The following is an 18,096-nucleotide window of genomic DNA, read 5'->3' as shown; positions in this document are numbered from 1 at the left end:
GAAACATTTACATTGGTAACAGTCCGGCCGGCCAATCCTCATCCTCATAGGAGATGGTCCGGCCGGAGTGCATGATCCCCTTAACTCTGTACCACATTCAGCTTGTGTGAATAAGACTATTCCTTTGGAGAACTGAGTCCTTGTGAGGAAATGAACTATTCTAGATGGTGAAACATTGTTTTGAATGTACATTGTCTGCAGGAGTCAACATTGTTCAGCACGGTACCATACCTGTATGCCCCTTATCTCATGTTCTGCATTCAGCTTCAAAGAATAAGACTATTCCTGTTGGGGATATACTCTACGCATTGAAACAACACATCCTAGATAGTCAAACAGTGTGGGAAAAGAAAACTGGCTTCAGAAATTGATTAACTTGTTGTGCAAAGAAGCCTGTGAGTAAATCTTGTTTTGCACATCCTGGCCTAACTAGACATCTTTGGTCACTAGGGAATTGATACTATAGTCTATCAATGAAGTACTACCAGTCAATACCAAATTTCCTTATATGGCAATCTGACAGCCCGGCTGTTTTCACCGAGCTTCGGCCAAATCTTCGGCCCGAGAAAATGCCCAACTCTTCGGCCCGAGGCAGTACTCAAATCTTCGGCCCGAGAAAATGGTCAACTTTTTGGCCCGAGACAATGCTTGCCTGGTCGGTGAAGCAAAAGCTCGGCCGGCAAAATGTCTGGCTGCTTTGGCCGAGTTTTGGCTATACCCTCGGCCCGAGACATTGTGTTTTCGGCCGGCAAAAAGTCCGGCCGGACCATTTGTAGTGGTAGGGCCTGAGGCCGGCCGGCTCGTTTGCAATGCTATATCTATTGACCGGCCGGACTGTTTGCAGTGTGGACTGCCTGGCCGCTTTGAATGTTGAATTCTGCCTGCTCCGGCCGCAACGTTGGGAACGAGGGATGACCGGCCGGCATACCCTCCGGCCGGAGCATTGCAACGTTGGGTGAAAGAGGCCGGGCGGATCGTTCAGAAGTGGGGGGGGCGGCCGGGGTGTAGTCCGGCCGGAGCGTTGCAACGTCCGGTGAAAACAGGCCGGCCGCAACATTGAGGAGGGGGGGTGGGGCTGGCATGCACTCCGGCCGGAGCGTTGAGCAGTGGGGGGTGGGCTGGCACGCGCTCCGGCCGGAGTGTTGCAACGTCTGGTGAAAACAGCCCGGCCGCAACATTGGAGGTGGTATTTGAGGAGGGCAGGGCCGGCCGCAACGTTGGGGACGAGGCTGAACCGGCCGGCATGATCTCCGGCCGGATCACTGGCAACGTCCACGTCTGCAACGTGGACCCGGACCCCTCCGGCCGGCGCCGGCCGCCACGTTCGAAACGGGCAAATCTCACTCCGGTTTTAACATTCGGAACGTGTAAGACACACTAAATAATGTGTGTCACCTGCCGTCACTGACATCATGCAGGCCGACATTTAGAATCGAAACTGAAAGAAGCCGAATCATACCATGCACTGCATAAGGAAGACCTCGACACGCTGGAAGCGACCTTACGGCTGAACAAGCGGCCGCTAGATCAATGGAAGCAGGAGGAAGCCGTGTACATCGCACAGCAGACGAACCGGGATTTCGATTCGAGTAGTAGCGACCTCAAGAACCCATATCAACCGGCTGCAGACGAAGGTGAGTGGAACGCGGACAGTGCTCCAACTCGCGCTCATCGCTCGTAGCACCCACAATACAAGACATTCTCGCCGCGCTGAAGAGAGAACAAGCGGACGAACGTGAAGCAGACGCACAGAGGCGTGGGATGAAGCGCAAAGCGGGCGCTATGGAGGATATGCCCAACGACAACGACGCCCGGCGTGATTTAGGTGATTTCTTCTTAGCCGCGATGGACTTGGAGCGTCAACAGTGAGTACTACAAGAATCTTACTTTTTGATCGTCTGACCATCTTGACGCAGACGGGCAGTGAAGACGAAAGTGAAAGCCTACGATAGTGATCCTGGTTCGGAGTTGTTTAACGAGATCGAGAACGCCCGTTCGAAGTTGGATGGGGAACTCAAGACGTGGTTAATATGGCACGCCCGCATCATGGGACCCGTTCTGGCAAATCTAGAGAGCCAGTTCGATGCAAGCGAGTGGCCCACGAGTACCGTCGCCGCCGCGGAAGACACGCCGATCCCTGTTATTTCGGCGTATCCCGCTGCCGTTCGTCAAAACTTACAGGTGGACCGATTTGTCTCTGCCGAGAGGCGGCTACGTGATGCACACGCGCACGACGTGCTGAGGAAGATTCGACAGAAGCTTCACTTCGAAGCGTTCTATAAGCAGCAGAACGCGGGCAGTTTTGGTCAACAGGCTCATACCCGGTATTCCAAACTTCGAGCCACTGAGCGAGCGAAGATCGAGGAACTACGTAGAGAGTACGAGCTGAACCGGTTGAAGGTTCTGAAACTACTCGGCCCCAACACCACTTCTACGCTCAAGCCTCTACTCGAAGAACAATGCCAACCACCTGTCATTTGGGACGAAAAACCCGGGAGGAAAGGAGAGTTTGTGTCGTGGATTTGGCGTGATGAGACCTATCATGGTTCGAGCCTGGAGACATGGGTTTTAGAAGGCGAGTATAGGATGACGTCTCAAGAGGACTCGTGGCTGATCTAATCTGTGTAGCCGCGCGCGTGGAGTGGTTTCGGGCGAGTGCGCGCACGACGAGGTGGAGGGAGGAGATCGAGATCGTGAAGGAAGAGATGCGACGTACTCAACGTTTTTTCGACCATTTCACGCAGCTATGGGCTACACGTGCACAGGGAAACCATGATAGCGAAGAAGAACGAGGTGCGAAGGCGTATGCAGCTAGGTGAGTGTGATCATTCATGTTGTACGTTGGAATCTCTACTCAAACACCAATAGACAAGCGGCAATGTATTCTCGCTTGCTTGACGACGCACGGACACGAATACCACAGTCGGAATTGATCAATGTGAGAAGTGTGATCGCACCTTTAGTTGGCAATGCTGCCGACATAGGGGAGGCCATAGCTGATGAGCCATGAGGTGTAGTACAGACTCACTACTGTCGCTTAGGTAGTAATGTACTACAATGGGATGTACTACAATGGGATGTACTACAATGGGATGTACTACAATGGGATGTACTACAATGGGATGTACTACAATGGGATGTACTAAAGTCAGATGTACTAGAGTTGGGTATACTAAAGTCAGATGTACTAGAGTTGGAGGTGATGTACTAGAGTTGGATGTACTAAACTTGGATGTACTACAATGGGATGTACTACAGTGATGTATACTAGAAGTGGTTGTATGGTAGATTGAAGCACTATATTGACTTGTACTATTAAAGTGGTGTAGTAGAGTGTGAAGCACTACATGTAGTAGGTTGTACTATAGTGCAGTGTAGCCAGGTACTGGTGTAGTACAGTAATAGTACCTAGGTATCTAGTTAAAGGGTACAGCATAGTGGGAAAATTCTAGAAGGGTTCACTGATACTATTGCCTGTGCTATCTCGAGTTGAGCATATGCAAGTCGAAGGGAGCCTTCAACCTGACAAGGACACTTGGGCATACTCCCAGACGGCCCACATATGTGCCTTCAAGGCAATCATCATGTCGTCTTGGCTGGGATCGCGAGCTCGCCACGCCATCCTGGCACGGCATTGTCAGGCTCTACGCGTCCGCGCACATTCAATGCCGAATCTGCGTCGGACGCCGGACGAGTTTCGAACAGTGAGGACATCTTGTAAACGAGAGGTTTAGTACAGGAAGATAGCAAATTCAGAACACAACCCGTAAATAAGGGTAACAACACGTCCGAACAGCCCAATCGACGATCATCATCGGGAGTCAGGCTCTGAAGATCCGAAGGTTAGACTTGACAGCATGCCGCAATCCGTCATGGAAGTGAAGGTGCGCACATTCGAGGCGGCCCGAATCGGACGATATCACTTACTCAGTGCAGACCGTGGCGCCTTTCCCAATCAGAGCTTCACCCACATCACGGGGCACCCTCTCGTACGTGTCACACTGAAAGACACACCCCTTGACGCCGAAAGTGTCCGCGGTGAGCTTGAGGTGTTCCAGCCCGATGAGTTCGGGGCGGCTCTGCAACTCCGGCGGAATCTCCACGGTGAAGTGAATGCCCTGGACGATGTTGTCGCCGTCCTTTGCTCTGATGAAGAGGAACCCACCCTCCGGGTCATACCTGATGGGGAAGGTCCTTGCAACCCTAGGCACCTTGTCCATCTCGGTCACGGTGCTCCATAGCCGTCGGTATCTGAGTGGTCCCGAGCACTCTGGAGTCTGGCTGTGCACGGGCCGCTGGGGCATCACCGGTAGGTTCGGTCCTCGGAACGCCTCCTCGAGATCGGCGTACGTGAAGTCAGGGCGTTCTTCGTTCATGCGCAAGAACTCGACTAAGTTGTATGTGAACCATCCGTGCGGCACGCCGTCGATGATAAACTCATGCGCTGTCTGATTCCTCCCGCAGGCCGCAATGAGGACATGCGTGTCCAAGTATTCGGACTCGGAATCGGAATCGGAACCGGCGTCGGCTTCAGCACTGCCGTCATCGTCATCGATATTGAGAACAACAGGGACCATCGCTGCGGCCCGACCTGCAATCGGGACCTGCCCCAAGATGTACTGGTCGAGGTCCTCGGGAATCGAGAGGTGGGGCACTGCAGAGCAGAACCTAATGGCATCGGCAGGTGTGCCACCGTGCATGCCTCCAGGATGGTAACAGTCGAAGACGGCCAGCTACGACGTGAGGTTGAACCCTTCCCGTCATTACGGAAGACCAAAATCATAACAAGCGGACGCACTATATTATCGCCTTTCACATGAGCCAGCTGGCGCATCAGCGCTCCAAACGTCCTGGACGGTATGCCGAAAATGGTCTTGCCTTCCTGGTCTTGCATGCCCTGATCATGCGGACAGATCAGCTCCGCCATGGTGCTGAACTGACCTCCCGCGTTCCAGCTGGCAGGCGCGTTCTTGCAATCGCCGTGGCCGGCGTAGAAGAACACAATCATGTCACCGCGCTCGATGGCGGGATTGTGAATGAGGTGGCTGAAGAATTCACCGAGGATCCGGGTGCGCGTCGCCTCCTTGTCATTTAGCCTGACGACGTGGCCGGAGGGAACATCCAAGGTGTTCGTGAGGAACTGGTGAAAATTATCGCTATCGTCGGCAGCGCCGCGGAGAGTGACAGCCTCTGGATGGGCGTAGTCGTCGATGCCCACAACGATCGCCCAGACATGCTTGTGGCGGATCGGGTTGTCATCGCGGGCATCAGCCTTCTGCCCTGCCGCGAAGGACGAACCCGAATCGAACACTGGCAGCTCCATATCGTCCGGCTTGTGCAATGCGTCCACAACACGCTCGTAGGTGAGACTCTCCCTTTTCTTCTCACGCATATGCATGAGCCAGAGGTCTATAAACGCCCCACGTGAGTTGTCGATAATGTCATGCCCCTGCGCCGTCTGTTGCGGTGGGCAGGCTGCCAGAAGGACATGCGAGTGTGCCGCAGGATCTGAGAACGCAAACTGTGCGATGGGAATCATCGGCGCACCACGGCCTGCGTCCGGGTCTTGCCAAGCCCAGAGATGTTGATCGAGTGTCTCGGGGATAGCGATTTGAGGCTCGGGCACCCAGCTTACTGCTGGGAGGGGCCGCGTTCCAAGGCTCGTGCTCATAGTACTCGCAGGCCCGTTACTATGCACGCCTCCAGAATCGCAGCAATCGAAGGCCGCCACCTGTAGAGTAAGGTCGAGTCACTATATATGACGCAAATCAGAGCCGTATCGAGTGAACGTACGATGTTGTCTCCTTTCTCGTGAACCAACGCCCCCCAAACGTCCGGTCTGGAATGCCGATGATTGGCTGACCCCCTCGTCTGGATTTCCGCCGTCGTGCGGATGGAACAGTTCGACAGTATCGGGCTGACCATCATCACTCCAGCTCGAAGGCACGTTCCTGCGACTGCTACGGCCGGTGTAGTAGAATACAATCGCATCGCCCGGTCTGATGGCTCGATTGTCGATGAGGTGTGAGAAGAAAGTATCGATTATCTGTGTACGCGTCGCCCGCTCGTCCTTGAGCTGAACAATCTGGCTGCAGGGGACCCCCAAGGTATTCGTCAAGAAGTCGTACAGGTTGTCGCTGTCGTTCGTACAGCCATCATGGAGACCTTTGATCTGTGGATGCTGATCAACGTCGACGGCGACGAGGTAGGCCCAAATGCGAGCTCGATCGTCATGCGATTCCTGTTCTGCACGTCCGACTTGTGCATGTGCGACGTCATATGCCCTAGCACAACGTCAACATCAGGACATCGAGGTGACTATGTGGAGATCACCTCGTTATCTCGTTCGTGAGGGCCCAAGTCCTCGAAGCGGCTGTCGACACTTCCACTGTACTGGATGGCGCGTGATTGGCAGTGTATTAGACAACGGAGAAGAAGAGCGGCTCACCTCCAGTTAGCATTGGCATCCAAAAGTCGACGACGCCTCGAGCATTCTTGCACCCTTACCAGCAGTCAGGTCGTCCAGTTCGTCTTCACAGCCTATGTATATAAACGCTCACCTGTGGTCGGTCCACCCGATTCGAGCACTGGGAGTCGTCCAAGAAGACTCCATTTCGCGCAGAGCTGAAGTTGTCTGGTAGCGGTTGGGGTAACCAGTATGTGGGGCGAGTCCCAGCACTCATCCTTATCCTCCATCAAGAAGCGCCGATGATATTTGGAAGCTTTGCTCAGCTGGGCATAAGGCCTGAGGCAGTGTATTAATGCTTCTGGACCGTACGTGAGAACGTGTCGCGCTTCACAGGCGCTGCTTCTGCGAAGTCCGTCCGCATGCCTATCATCAGTTCGGAACGGAAGATGTCCGATCCTGTGTGCCCATGTTGACAACTTCTGTGGTACCTTGTGCTCCGTAAGGCTATGTTCTTCAAAACCAGGATAGATAAGGAGAACGGCTTACAGATCTGAGAGACATGGTGTCCGGGTCTAGTGAGAGCAGAGTGCTCTCCGACGAGGACTTACGAGGGCAGTGATCATCCGCCAGTGGTCCCGGTCAGCCACTGTGATCGCTCAGGTGTAAGGAGCGAGGTGATTGCGTCGGAAGCTCGAGGTTTTTAGTAGCGAAGGAGCGCACGGCGCAGCGGATCCGGAGTCTCGCTCTTGACACCCAGCGACTCGGCGGGTACCTTCAGCGGCTTGTACATACCGAAGCTTCTGGCCGCGTCCCAGATGACGAGCGGTTTGGGTCTACGCAAGATGCGGACTGTATAGTGAAGGCAGACGGGCGTTCGACAATGCGAAGGGTCGAAGGCATATGGGTCCTGGTCCCACCTCTTTCAACCTCGTGCCCGATATACACGCCCGGATATCTGGCGGCCATGGCACAACTTGGCGGCAGAAGGCTGGGGACTCGGAGAGGCTTTCGTTGGGATGCCTCTCCCCCAGACGTCTTCTAACACATCCTTTCAAGAACAGGGTGGATATGAGCAGCGTGCACGCCATTCATCAGAGCTGCAACGTCGAACCTGTCATATTATCCTGCGCCAAGCTTCCTCCGACACTCCGAGTCCGAAGAGCTCGGCCTGGATACATTCTGTGAATTAGCGAGTTTTGGAAGCTCCTTGCGGTCTTCAGCTTCAAGCTTCAAGCTTGGTGCGCGTCTCGCCTCTGATGCAGGCGCATGAACAGGCCAACCACCCACTTTGAGCGCCCGTAATCCAGGGCCGCAGTGTGAGGAACGTGAAAACGTTGTTAATCCTGACATTGATTGAGGACTAGCATACACGGGTATACTTATGGGTCGATAGATACGTATGGCCCGCCCAAGCTCTGTACGCGGATCAGTCGCCAGCGAAGCATCTGCAGACTTACAAGATAACCGACTCTGAAGGTCTCCTGCCGGGCAGCGAGCGCGCCTCCGTGCAAAAGATACTGATGAGGTCCTGTCGGTCGAACGGCAAGCCCGCGTGCTGATGCCGCATGACAGGCATGACGACCTCCTCCACGAGGGCCCACGCGCCGAGCATGGCGCGCTGGAGGTGCGCGAGGGTGGCACGGTGCTCCGCGAGGTGGGCATAGACCGTCTCCCAGTCCGCGGGGCTGCACGACCCAGGGGCCGGGTTGGGGGTCGGGGGCAGCGGGGATAGGAGGGAAATGGCAGCGAGGGCAGGGAGCGAGTCGGCGGGCAAGGAAGGGGTGCACTCGGGCTCGGGCAAAGGTGTAGCGTGGGCGAGGGGAGGGTGGGAGTCGATTGTGAGGAGGCAATACTGGCAGACGGGTACGCCCTCGGCTTCGAGCTCCGTCGCCGCGCCAGAGAGGGCCCACGGACGCGTCGAGCCACGGCGGTCTCGGGTGTGTCATCGACGCGCAGCGAGGAGGTAGTCGGGGATGTACCTGCGCAGGCGGGGTCGCGCACGCGGGCCGGGTTCGAGGAGCCGCCGCCGTTGCGCGATGCATTCCTCTGCACCGAACGCAGATGTACGGTACGGACAAAAGCATATGGAGAGTCTTGAACAGACTGATAGGGACGCACCTTCGACACGCGCTGTAACACGTCGCTCCTCCTTCCGAGCCTCCATCTCGACGTCCACGGGGAGCACGGGGGTGTATAGCCGGATCAGGAGGGGCGTATACCATTGGGGGATGAGCCATCATGGGCATGCTCACGTCCTGCGCCCCCTCCTTCCTGCCATGGCCACGGAGTGGACCATGCGCCCGTCGCCAGTCGCTTCGACGCGCAATATAGGAGCGACGGACGACGCGCTCGGCCCAGTCTGCCTCCCATCCGGAGTCGTCGTCCTCCATCGTGCGCGCGGCGGCGTTGCGTCGGCGGCAGGGCGGGAGCCTGACGAGGCGGGGTCGTGTGGATGTGGCTGCGGGAGACGCTGCGGGGTACGGACGATCGGGATCAGTGGGGGTCGATCAGGGCAGGGCGTCGGCAAGCACGCTCCAAGTCAAGAGCGAGTGGACCTACTGCGCAAACTTGACGCCCCTGCTGGTCGTCGTACGGAGACGTCGGCGTCCGCGCCGAAGCTAGAGTTGGGCATCGTGTGGGGTGCTATTTATGGTGTCCGTGCAGACAATGGCGGTCGTTGGACGCGCGAGTAGTGAGGACGACGGGGAGGACGGAGCAGGAGGGAGTAGTAGAGGGGGAGGGACCGGAGAGGATCAAGAGAGGGAGGTTACTCGACGTCTTTGGCATGCGGACGCGGAAGCGCGCCCAGAGTCATGCTCGACGAATTGGACTGTCTTCTTTCACGTCACCGCATCGCCGTTGTCTTACTCGGCCCGAATCCCGGAACTTACCAGTCTCAATGCCGTGGAGGGTTGCGTGGTCAGTATGTGCATACGGGTTCGAGGATACACAGGGCAGCCTGCACATCGGAAAGGCCCTTTACATATTTCCATAAGCAGTATGCGCGGCGCAACAGGGAGCGATGTATGCAATCACAGGCTCGCGCAACTCCATTATATAACCAGTATTTACGAAGGAAAGTGAGAGGAAAGGTGCTCGCCGAATATCCACTGGATGCATGCCTGAAAGCAAAAATACCTTTTACATATCAGTTCTGGAAAGTCTGGGCCGGCACGTGGTGAGGGCCGCCAGGGCGAACACTGGGAGCAACGAACAACTGAACGCCGCAACCGCACCCCTTCCGCCTCGCCTTAAAAAAAAAAGGCACGCGTTCGTTGACGCCTGCCCACAGCCACAAGTTGGACGCGGAGACCACAGCCTCTTTCCCGTCGAGCGCTCTGCCAAGCTCCCGCGCTACTCTGTCACCGGACGTGCCATACCCAACCGTGCACTCCTCGTCACCGACGCTTTCCGCCGTAAGTACGACGCGTCGTGTTGTGAGGCGAATCTGCAGCTCCGGCGGAACCTCCACGACGAACCGCGTGCCCTTGAGGACCTTGTTGCGGTAGCCTGCTCCGACGTAGAGCAACCCCTTGTCATATCGGATGGGGAACGTGCTTGCAATCTCCCGCGCCTCGTCCGTCGTGAATAGCAGTCGGTGCTTGTTCCGCCCAATGCACAGCGGAGTTTGGCCCGCCATCCACTGCAGCGTCCCCGGGCAACGTAGATCGACGCCGTCGGGCTTCCGCAGTGCGTCTACGAGACGCGCGTACGTGAGGTCCTCCCCGTGCTTCATCCGCATGTACGCGAGCAAGTGGAATGTGAACACCCCGCGCGGCATCCCGTCAATGGTATGCTCCTGCGCCGTCTGATGCGGCTGGCAGGCAGCGAGGAGGACATGCGAGCGCGCCTCTGGATCTGAGAATCCGGTCTCAGGTTGCGCAACAGGGACCATTGCCGCGCCACGGCCAGCGTCCGGGTCTTGCCAGGCCCAGATGTATTGATCGAGTGTCTCGGGGATAGGAGGGCGGGGAAGCTGGCTTCCTGTTGGGAGGTGCCGCGTCTCGCTCGTCACGCTCGCTGGTCCGCTGCGATGCATCCCTCCTGAATGGCAGCAGTCGAAGATGGCTACCTGTAGATACAAGCCAATGAGTATTCACGTCACTACTGCGCAAAGCAGGACGGTGCTGAGGGAACGTACAACGTTGTCTCCTTTCTCGTGAGCCAGCCGGCGCATCAGGCCCCCGAACGTCCGGTCCGGGATGCCAATCGTGGGCCGCCCTCCCTCGTCTGGCATTCCCTCGTCGTGCGGGCAGATCAACTCGACCATACCGAGAGCACCAGCGGCGCTCCAACTAACAGGCGCGCTCCTACGATCGCCATGGCCTGCATAGTAGACGATAACGGTGTCATCCAGTTTGATGGCTGGGTTGTCGATGAGACGCGAGAAGAAAGTGTCGATGATTCCTGTACGCGTCGCTTTCTCATTCTTCAAAAGGAGATCTGGCTCCGAGGGATCCTCAGGGTGTTCGTGAGGTAGTCATACACGTCGTCGCCATCGTTCACACATCCATGGAGATTCTTGATCTGCGGATTCTGATAGACGTCGATAGCGATGACAAAAGCCCAGATGCGAGTTCGATCGCCATCTTGATGCGGGTCCTGATTCCTACGGCGTGCTTCGAAGACTGTAGCCCACGCCCTGTATAATGTCAGTTTGGGGCGTTGGCCAGACTGCGTGAACTGCACCTGAGCTTTGCATTGGCCCGGGTCTGATTCCCCGATGCGGCTCCCGACACTCTCACTGGACTGGAAGAAGCATGATCAGTGTCTTTGACGAGGGAGGGAGGATATGACACTCACCGCCGCTTGGTATAGACATCCAAGAGTCGACGAAGCTCCAAACATTCTCTCACCCTTCACAGCGGTCAGCGTCCGCTCCGCCTACAGTCTATGGAAGCTCACCTATGGTCCTTCCGGCCCCGCCGAACACTGGGAGTTGTCCATGATGTCATTTCGTACAAAGTGCAAGTTGTTCGGCAACGGACGTGCAAGCCAAGTCTGCGACGTAACGACGGTATGTGGGTGTGAGGAAGAGCATAATACAATAGGTCCTGAGTCCCCTGCGTCAGAAAGCGCCGATGATACTCGGAAACTGCACTGACCTGTGCAGGAGGCAGTGTCCAAATCCCCCGAACTCGAGATTACGGTGCCCGAGCACAGTGCTCCTTCCGCAGATACTAGGGAGCGGGTTGGCCATGACAGGAAGTCGTAATGACATGGGCGTACAACGAGCCACCGCCACCGCGCCTGTCCAAGCCGTGAGCGCGCTACCGATAAGGAACCTGACGTATGTAATTTCGTCGGCCAGGCGACTTCGTTCGCTCCTACCTCTCCCATACGTCCCGTATTCTACCTCGCACCCGCACAGGATAGCGGTCAGTTCCGCTGAAGCAGTGCGGCCTCCCCCTCGCTGTCAGGAAGTCGGGAAGACGGGACACATCGGGGAGTTCTCAGACCGGGAATGTGTCTGTTCACGTGAAAGCGGGGTCAGCTGATAGTGGGGAGATGCGAAAGACGATGGGTTGTCACGTACCGGGAGCAGCGCGTTGTGAATCAAGACGTGCATCGCAGCTCTGACGCGTGTTGAACCGGAGGCATACCAGCCGCTGGTAGCTAGTGTGCACCTAATCGTGAGCGAGAGCATTGACAGGATACCCGAGTCATATAGCGCACCTTGTCAGCACATATCCGAGCAGATGGGTAGCCTGGCGGACTCGGGAGGCGAATATTGGCTCTCAGGTGGCTGCCTAGTTACTAGCCGTTCCGCAGGGCGACCAAAAGGAAGAGTCAAAGAATATGAGGGTTTACTGTCAGTACCCGTAGCACCGGTACGTACGGCCGGGTTGCCTAATGCTATGGAGTGAAGTTCAGTGACAGTGAAGTACTTACTGAGATACAAGATCTGGGTCGCCACAATCGCGGGTCGGCCCGATCGCGATGTGGCCATGAATCGCTTACTAAGCTGTGGCGGTTAACTTGGTCGTCTCGGGCTGAGGGCCACTCGTTCTCTCCTTCCTCTCCCATCGCGCCTCCGACACATACGGCCATGGTACGTACCACTCAAGACTTGTCCGTGAGACAGTCAGTTCTCATACCTCACCCACAGTCTACCAATTGCCGTCGCAGACTCATCCGCGACTTCAAGCGCCTCTCCACCGACCCGCCAGGCGGGATCTCAGGCAGCCCATGTCCGGATAACATTATGCTCTGGAACGCGGTCATCTTTGGCCCAGGTGCGTCTTCTTTCTCCCCCATCCGGTCGCACACCGGCGCCGAACCCTCGCGTGCCACACAGCGGACACACCGTTCGAGGACGGCACCTTCAAGCTCCTCCTCACCTTCGACGAGTCCTACCCGAACAAGCCACCCACCGTCAAGTTCCTCTCACGCATGTTCCACCCCAACGTCTACGCCAACGGCGAGCTCTGCCTCGACATCCTCCAGAATCGGTGGTCGCCCACCTACGACGTCGCCGCCATCCTGACCTCCATCCAGAGCCTCCTCCACGACCCCAACCCCAACTCCCCCGCGAACGCCGAGGCCGCACAGCTCTATCGCGAAAACATGAAGGAGTATGTGCGACGTGTGCGTGCGACTGTCGAGGAGAGCTGGCTAGATCCGGAGGAGCAGCAGGCCTTGGACGCGGAGGATGCCGGTGCGGCGACGGAGGCGAGTGGCTGAGGGGCGTGGAAAGTGGTATTGACCGGAAGATGTATGTACTCGGAATCCTCACTTGTATCGCTGGTGTATGATCGTAATCATTTGTAGTTATCGTCATCGCATCACGTCTCGTCTGTAACCCTAGTCTAACGCATGTAAGTTCTGCAATCTCATTGCTATCATACGCAATCCTGTATGCTGGGTGTGAGGATGAGGAGAGGTAGAACGAGGGCCCGAAAGCGTATGAAACGGATCGTAGTGCGAACTCGGCTGTCGCGTCCAACGGCGATGTTCCAACTAGCAGCCACAACTTCGTTTTGCCACTTGAAGCTCGGCATTGCTTGCCGTCGAGCTGACACTTCTGCAGACAAGCCCTCCGGATTGCATGGGGACCCGAAGATTTTGCCACCTGGAAATGTATAAGCTGACCTTGCTTCGTCGTGCGCTCCTTCGCTACTGGAATCTCTCGAGCTGCTGATGTAACCCCCTCGCTCCTTACAGCCTGAGCATCACGGTGGCTGACCGGGACCATTGGCGGATGATTTCCATCGTATCATGGTAGCGGTGGGTTGACCTGTACTCTTCCCCCAACTCTCTCTCACCAGACTCGGACTCATCATGCCTCTCAATTTCGTATCAGGTGCACTTCACACGTGCCCCTCCCACTGCAAGCTGCTCTCTCCTCGAGCGTATCTTCTTGTTGAGGCACGTACCCTTGTAGAGGGCAAGGTACCCGGCAATGTGGGCGTACAGGCATCTTCCGTTCTGAACGTGCCAAGCATGCGAGGCGAGCGGATCGGTGAAGTGCGTTGCGCTCACCATGAAGGAGACTCCTTTTCAACGCTGTTGTTGGAAGACCAGATCGCGGTTCACGCCTCATCCCGGCCTTCCCGTGCGGAGATCGACGCTGAGCGCGTAGAGCCAGTCGAATATGCAAAGTGCGATGGTGCGTGCATGGATCGGTCACTGCTGCTGCATTGGCACTGACCGCGCACTCTTGTCAGCGTGAGAGCCCCTCGACGGGACGGATCGCCGGACGGCGTTCGTCCTCGCTCCACGCGTCGGCGACCTGAGCAAGCGAGTTGACGTACACCCCGAACGGCGATGTAGAGATGGCCGTCATCTGGCAGACAGGCTCGAGCTGCAAATCACAGGTGAGCGAGGGGACCACAAACATGTTTCATCGTCCTAACGTGCATGCAGCTCCGCATTCCATCGGCTTCTCCACTCAGAATCACTTTGTTCGCCAGCGTACACATGATACCTATGCACCCGAGGAGCCGCAGTACAAATCGAGTCCCAGTTTAGTGGTGAGCCACTGCAGAAGTTCTGTTTGTCCCTGGCGCCGCGCTCGCATACCACGTCAGGACTCTTCCCGTAAATTTGCCCGCTACGCTGCCGTTGAGCAATGGAGTCGCGCCGTTCTCCTGCATACCTCAATGGCGCATAGCGGTCCCCAGTGCTGGCAAGTGACCATTGCTGTCCTGAGTCTCGTCACAGAGGCGCAGGAAGTTCTGTCTGAACATGGGGGTCACGGCAACAGCAAGTAAGACGCACCGTGGCAGAAGACACTGTAAATGAGACAATGCTGTATGGTCACGCAGCTGCCTCAGATGAACTACGTAAGTCACGATCAAACATATGAACGTCGCGAAGCAATGTTCAGTCAAGCGGGTTTAGTATCTGTTTCTGTTCAAGAGCGAGTAGCCGTAGAGAGCCATAGCCTAGCATACTTATGCATAGACTCGAGCCCGGAGCACCATTTACCCCAATATGTAGCGAGTACTTAGTGGAATATCATGATGTGTCTTCCCAAAACGACCATCTTTGCACGTAGTTATCCGGGCACTTACCTTTAGTTTTGCGCGTACAGTACATATATCGCCTCCCTGAGTTCATTCCTAGAGTTACACTTTGACCGAAACCTATTCCGATCGAGAGCACTTATACAAAACTTTTTGTTCGGGTGTCCGGCACTGTATGTAAAATCGCCCTCGAATTGCTTCGATAGCCATGCCGCGTACGCCGCGAACCTGTAACAGGGTGTACACGGTGTTCTATAGTGGCTACGGTGAGTGTATCGCGATTCCTAGACTTTCCCGCGTTTTCGTGGGTTTCTTGATTTATTTGAATGTTCGCACGCGCGGGGGCGCGTCGGACAAGCTTGCAAGGTTCTGAAGTACTTACCGGGCGCGCTGTGCCCGCGCCTGGGGGCGGTTAAGGGGGGTCGCGCTACACGCCGCCGGTCACTCCGCGATGGTACCAGTCAATAGGCCCCAGGTTCATGGACGGGACCTGTGCAGTGTGAGTACTGAGCAGGACCTAGAAGAGCAATCCTCCGCAGATATAAGATGAAATAGATATCTGGAGGAGGGGCGACTCATCGCACTCTTCTCCGGAACTTTCTGCGCCATGGCGGACAGTACTACTCTTCCGAGCACTGCACGTGATCTCGATGACCCGATCCGCCACAACCGTATATGGGCCGTACTGGTGGCTGTGAACACTTACGCCCACAGAGAGGCCAAGCCTCTCCGCGGCGCTGTCAACGACAGCGACGATTTCTACGATCTCCTCACAATCACCTTGAAGGTCCATTCCAGCCACATTGTTCGACTCAGCAACGAGGAGGCGACACGCACCCGGATACTTGATGTATTGTTCAGCCATCTCATCAATAACTCGGCTATCGAGCGCGGCGACACGATCGTATTCTATTATGCAGGCCATGGCGATCGCAGGATCGCGCCTGCGGGCTGGAACGCTGTAGGTTAGTTCGACACGATGGTAGTCTCCCCGGGCAGACGTAGACTAATTCCTTCAACCTTCGTGCCTCAGGATATCCCACGACGGTTGAGCTGATCTGTCCGCACGACGAAGGCATGCCAGACCAGGCAGGCAGGCCCATTGTTGGCATCCCGTCCCGAACATTTGGAGGGCTGATGCGTCGGTTGGCTCATGAGAAGGGCGACAATATCGTGCGTCTACTCAATAGTCCTTTGATCTACCCCGTAGTGACAGGAGGGTCCTTACTTTTTAGATGACTGTTTTCGACTGCTGCCATTCCGGGGGCATGCATCGTGGACCTGCCAGTGCCGGTAGGACGCGATATTTGTCTGCAGAAAGCTCGATACCCCGCTTTCCTATCCCCGAAGACCTCGATCAGGAGATCTGGGCCTGGCAGGACCCGGACGCAGGTCGTGGTGTAGCGATGGTGCCTGTCGTGCAGCCCGACACCGGATTCTCGATCCTGGAGGCGCGTTCACATGTCCTTCTCGCAGCCTGCGCGCCGGATCAGACGGCGCAGGAACATATCATTCTCGACAAGCCGCGCGGGGTGTTCACGTACCTCTTGCTCAAGCGCATGCGCATGAGGCTCGGAGAGCCTGACCTCACGTACGCGCGTCTTATGAACGCGCTGCGGAAACAGGACCATCTCGGGCTCTGGGGCCCCGGAGCACCACTCCCAGTGATGGTGTGGCACTTGCAGACTCCCGTGTGCCTGGGGCAGAACAAACACCGGCTGGTGTTCAGCCTGGACGAGGAACTGGAAGCTGCGAGCACCTTCCCGATCAGATATGATCGTGGGATCCTCTACGTCGGAGCAGGCTGCTGCAACAACATTATCAAGGGCATGCAGTTCATCGTGGAGGTTCCGGTGGAGATGCGGGGTAGCCTCAATCTAAAGCATCTCGTACTCACCGCGGAAAGTGTCGGCGACGTTCATTGTACCGTTCAGTGCGGCGCGTACGACACAGTGCCACCGGAGATTGGTGTAGCGCTGGATGGGAAAGACGCCATACTTTGCACCGACGTTACCAAGTTGCCACACATGTGCGTACCTTTGATTGTGATATGCTGTCGAGAGTCTGATTTCAAAGCCTTGCTCCAGGCGGCGACCGTCGTTGGGGTGATTCGTGCGTTCGACGGGCTCGGACCCGCCAGCGGAGTCGATCCCGACGCCCTTCACCCCCAGGCCGTACGACCTCTCTTCCGTTGCGCAAAATAATTCCGGCACGTCGCCTCATGCATGCATCTCTTCTTTTCTTTCTTCGCTCTTTCGCGCTCTCATCCCTCCACGCACCAGGCGGTCGTCTCGGCGCTTCCGCCACTTTGTTACCTGTCTCTCGTGCCCGTTTCCTGCACTCACCTCTGTCTCTCAGCTATCTTGCTTTACCTCTCTCAACAGAACTGACCCCATACTGTACCACCAACTCTACCGGCGCGCTCGCGACGAACCGGAAGGCGGAGACACGGAGCTACTGTAGGACGAGACGAGCACAGAACCGAGTGCCGCACCTGCTGGGTCCAGGTCGCATTCGCAGATGGCACCGTTCTCGAGCTGCCAACCTCGCGCCATGACTACGGTCCACCGTTCGAAGCCGGAAGGGGACTCAAGGGAGCCTGAGGTCCGTCGCCCAGAAAGGCGCTCATGTGCTTGCTGTACGGTACTTTCCTTTTTCGACATCAAGCCTTCCCGATCTGTCATCGCTCTTCACGTTTGTGCACGCTTCTGTCGAACCGCATCTCCCACGTCTCTCTCGACCTTCTATGTACTCATTTATCTCTCTCGGCGCTGAGTCGCGCTTCCAGCTGCTCTCGCATACAATAATATCTAGTAATATTGGGCCGCGTCGCCCCGGGCCGTCTCCCTATCAAAGTCCGCCCCCGCTCGACTCCTTTCGCTCGCTCGCCCGCTCGTCTGCACGTCCGCTCGCCCGCTCGATTGGAGTATTGCTCGCGCGTCCACCTATGCGGTCTCAAGACTGCGTCGCCTTCGCGCTCTTAGAGAAACGGGTAATCGCTATCGAGTTCGGCATGCTATTACTTCACATCAGCGGCAGTAAACCCCAGCCCCTACGGTACGATCGACTAGATCTATCCGAGACACGCCAGAAAAAGCAGACGATGCCTGCGACAGTGATCACCAGAGCCGGGAAGGGTGCCGCGCAGCAGAGCGCCGCACCTGAGGCCTGAGGCCTGAGGCCTGAGGGCGGCAGATTGCCAATGTAATCAGCTCCGCG

General features: G+C 56.6%; 6 protein-coding genes across 6 annotated transcripts; 3 read left to right on the top strand and 3 right to left on the bottom strand.

The window, feature by feature from the left end:
• Window positions 1–1,243: 1,243 nt before the first annotated feature.
• Window positions 1,244–2,619, top strand: B0H18DRAFT_1116520 (uncharacterized protein; the record flags this gene model as incomplete). The annotated part of the gene is made up of 4 exons (XM_048033440.1): window positions 1,244–1,367; window positions 1,419–1,634; window positions 1,682–1,865; window positions 1,917–2,619. 4 exons carry the CDS (start codon window positions 1,244–1,246, stop codon window positions 2,617–2,619), a joined length of 1,227 nt encoding a protein of 408 aa, XP_047896614.1.
• A 2,084-nt stretch (window positions 2,620–4,703) lies between these two features.
• On the bottom strand, window positions 4,704–5,323 carry B0H18DRAFT_872405 (uncharacterized protein; the record flags this gene model as incomplete). Its single annotated transcript, XM_048040222.1, has 2 exons — window positions 4,704–4,733; window positions 4,799–5,323. Coding segments are annotated over 2 exons (555 nt in total), but the record flags the coding sequence as incomplete, so codon positions are not given.
• A 2,608-nt stretch (window positions 5,324–7,931) lies between these two features.
• B0H18DRAFT_991395 (uncharacterized protein) lies at window positions 7,932–8,702 on the bottom strand (the record flags this gene model as incomplete). Its single annotated transcript, XM_048045057.1, has 1 exon — window positions 7,932–8,702. A coding segment is annotated over exon 1 (320 nt), but the record flags the coding sequence as incomplete, so codon positions are not given.
• A 764-nt stretch (window positions 8,703–9,466) lies between these two features.
• Window positions 9,467–10,984, bottom strand: B0H18DRAFT_1142189 (uncharacterized protein). The gene is made up of 2 exons (XM_048035650.1): window positions 10,551–10,984; window positions 9,467–10,481 (listed from the first exon to the last, which is right to left on the bottom strand). Exons 1-2 carry the CDS (start codon window positions 10,677–10,679, stop codon window positions 9,558–9,560), a joined length of 1,053 nt encoding a protein of 350 aa, XP_047896611.1. The 5' UTR covers window positions 10,680–10,984; the 3' UTR covers window positions 9,467–9,557.
• A 1,411-nt stretch (window positions 10,985–12,395) lies between these two features.
• On the top strand, window positions 12,396–13,267 carry B0H18DRAFT_991389 (ubiquitin-conjugating enzyme). The gene is made up of 3 exons (XM_048045056.1): window positions 12,396–12,461; window positions 12,519–12,645; window positions 12,708–13,267. The coding sequence occupies exons 1-3, from the start codon at window positions 12,459–12,461 to the stop codon at window positions 13,091–13,093; spliced, it is 516 nt and encodes a 171-aa protein (XP_047896610.1). The 5' UTR covers window positions 12,396–12,458; the 3' UTR covers window positions 13,094–13,267.
• A 2,217-nt stretch (window positions 13,268–15,484) lies between these two features.
• On the top strand, window positions 15,485–17,305 carry B0H18DRAFT_1142179 (caspase domain-containing protein; the record flags this gene model as incomplete). Its single annotated transcript, XM_048035649.1, has 4 exons — window positions 15,485–15,842; window positions 15,911–16,050; window positions 16,113–16,906; window positions 16,965–17,305. The coding sequence occupies 4 exons, from the start codon at window positions 15,485–15,487 to the stop codon at window positions 16,984–16,986; spliced, it is 1,314 nt and encodes a 437-aa protein (XP_047896609.1). The 3' UTR covers window positions 16,987–17,305.
• Between the last annotated feature and the right edge of the window lie 791 nt (window positions 17,306–18,096).

This window comes from Fomitopsis serialis (genome assembly GCF_022376445.1).
Source record: "Fomitopsis serialis strain Sig1Antser10 chromosome Unknown B0H18scaffold_14, whole genome shotgun sequence".
In the NCBI taxonomy this organism is placed as follows: domain Eukaryota; kingdom Fungi; phylum Basidiomycota; class Agaricomycetes; order Polyporales; family Fomitopsidaceae; genus Fomitopsis; species Fomitopsis serialis.
Note: the sequence above shows the minus strand (reverse complement) of the source record. Positions and strands in the feature narration are given on the sequence as shown.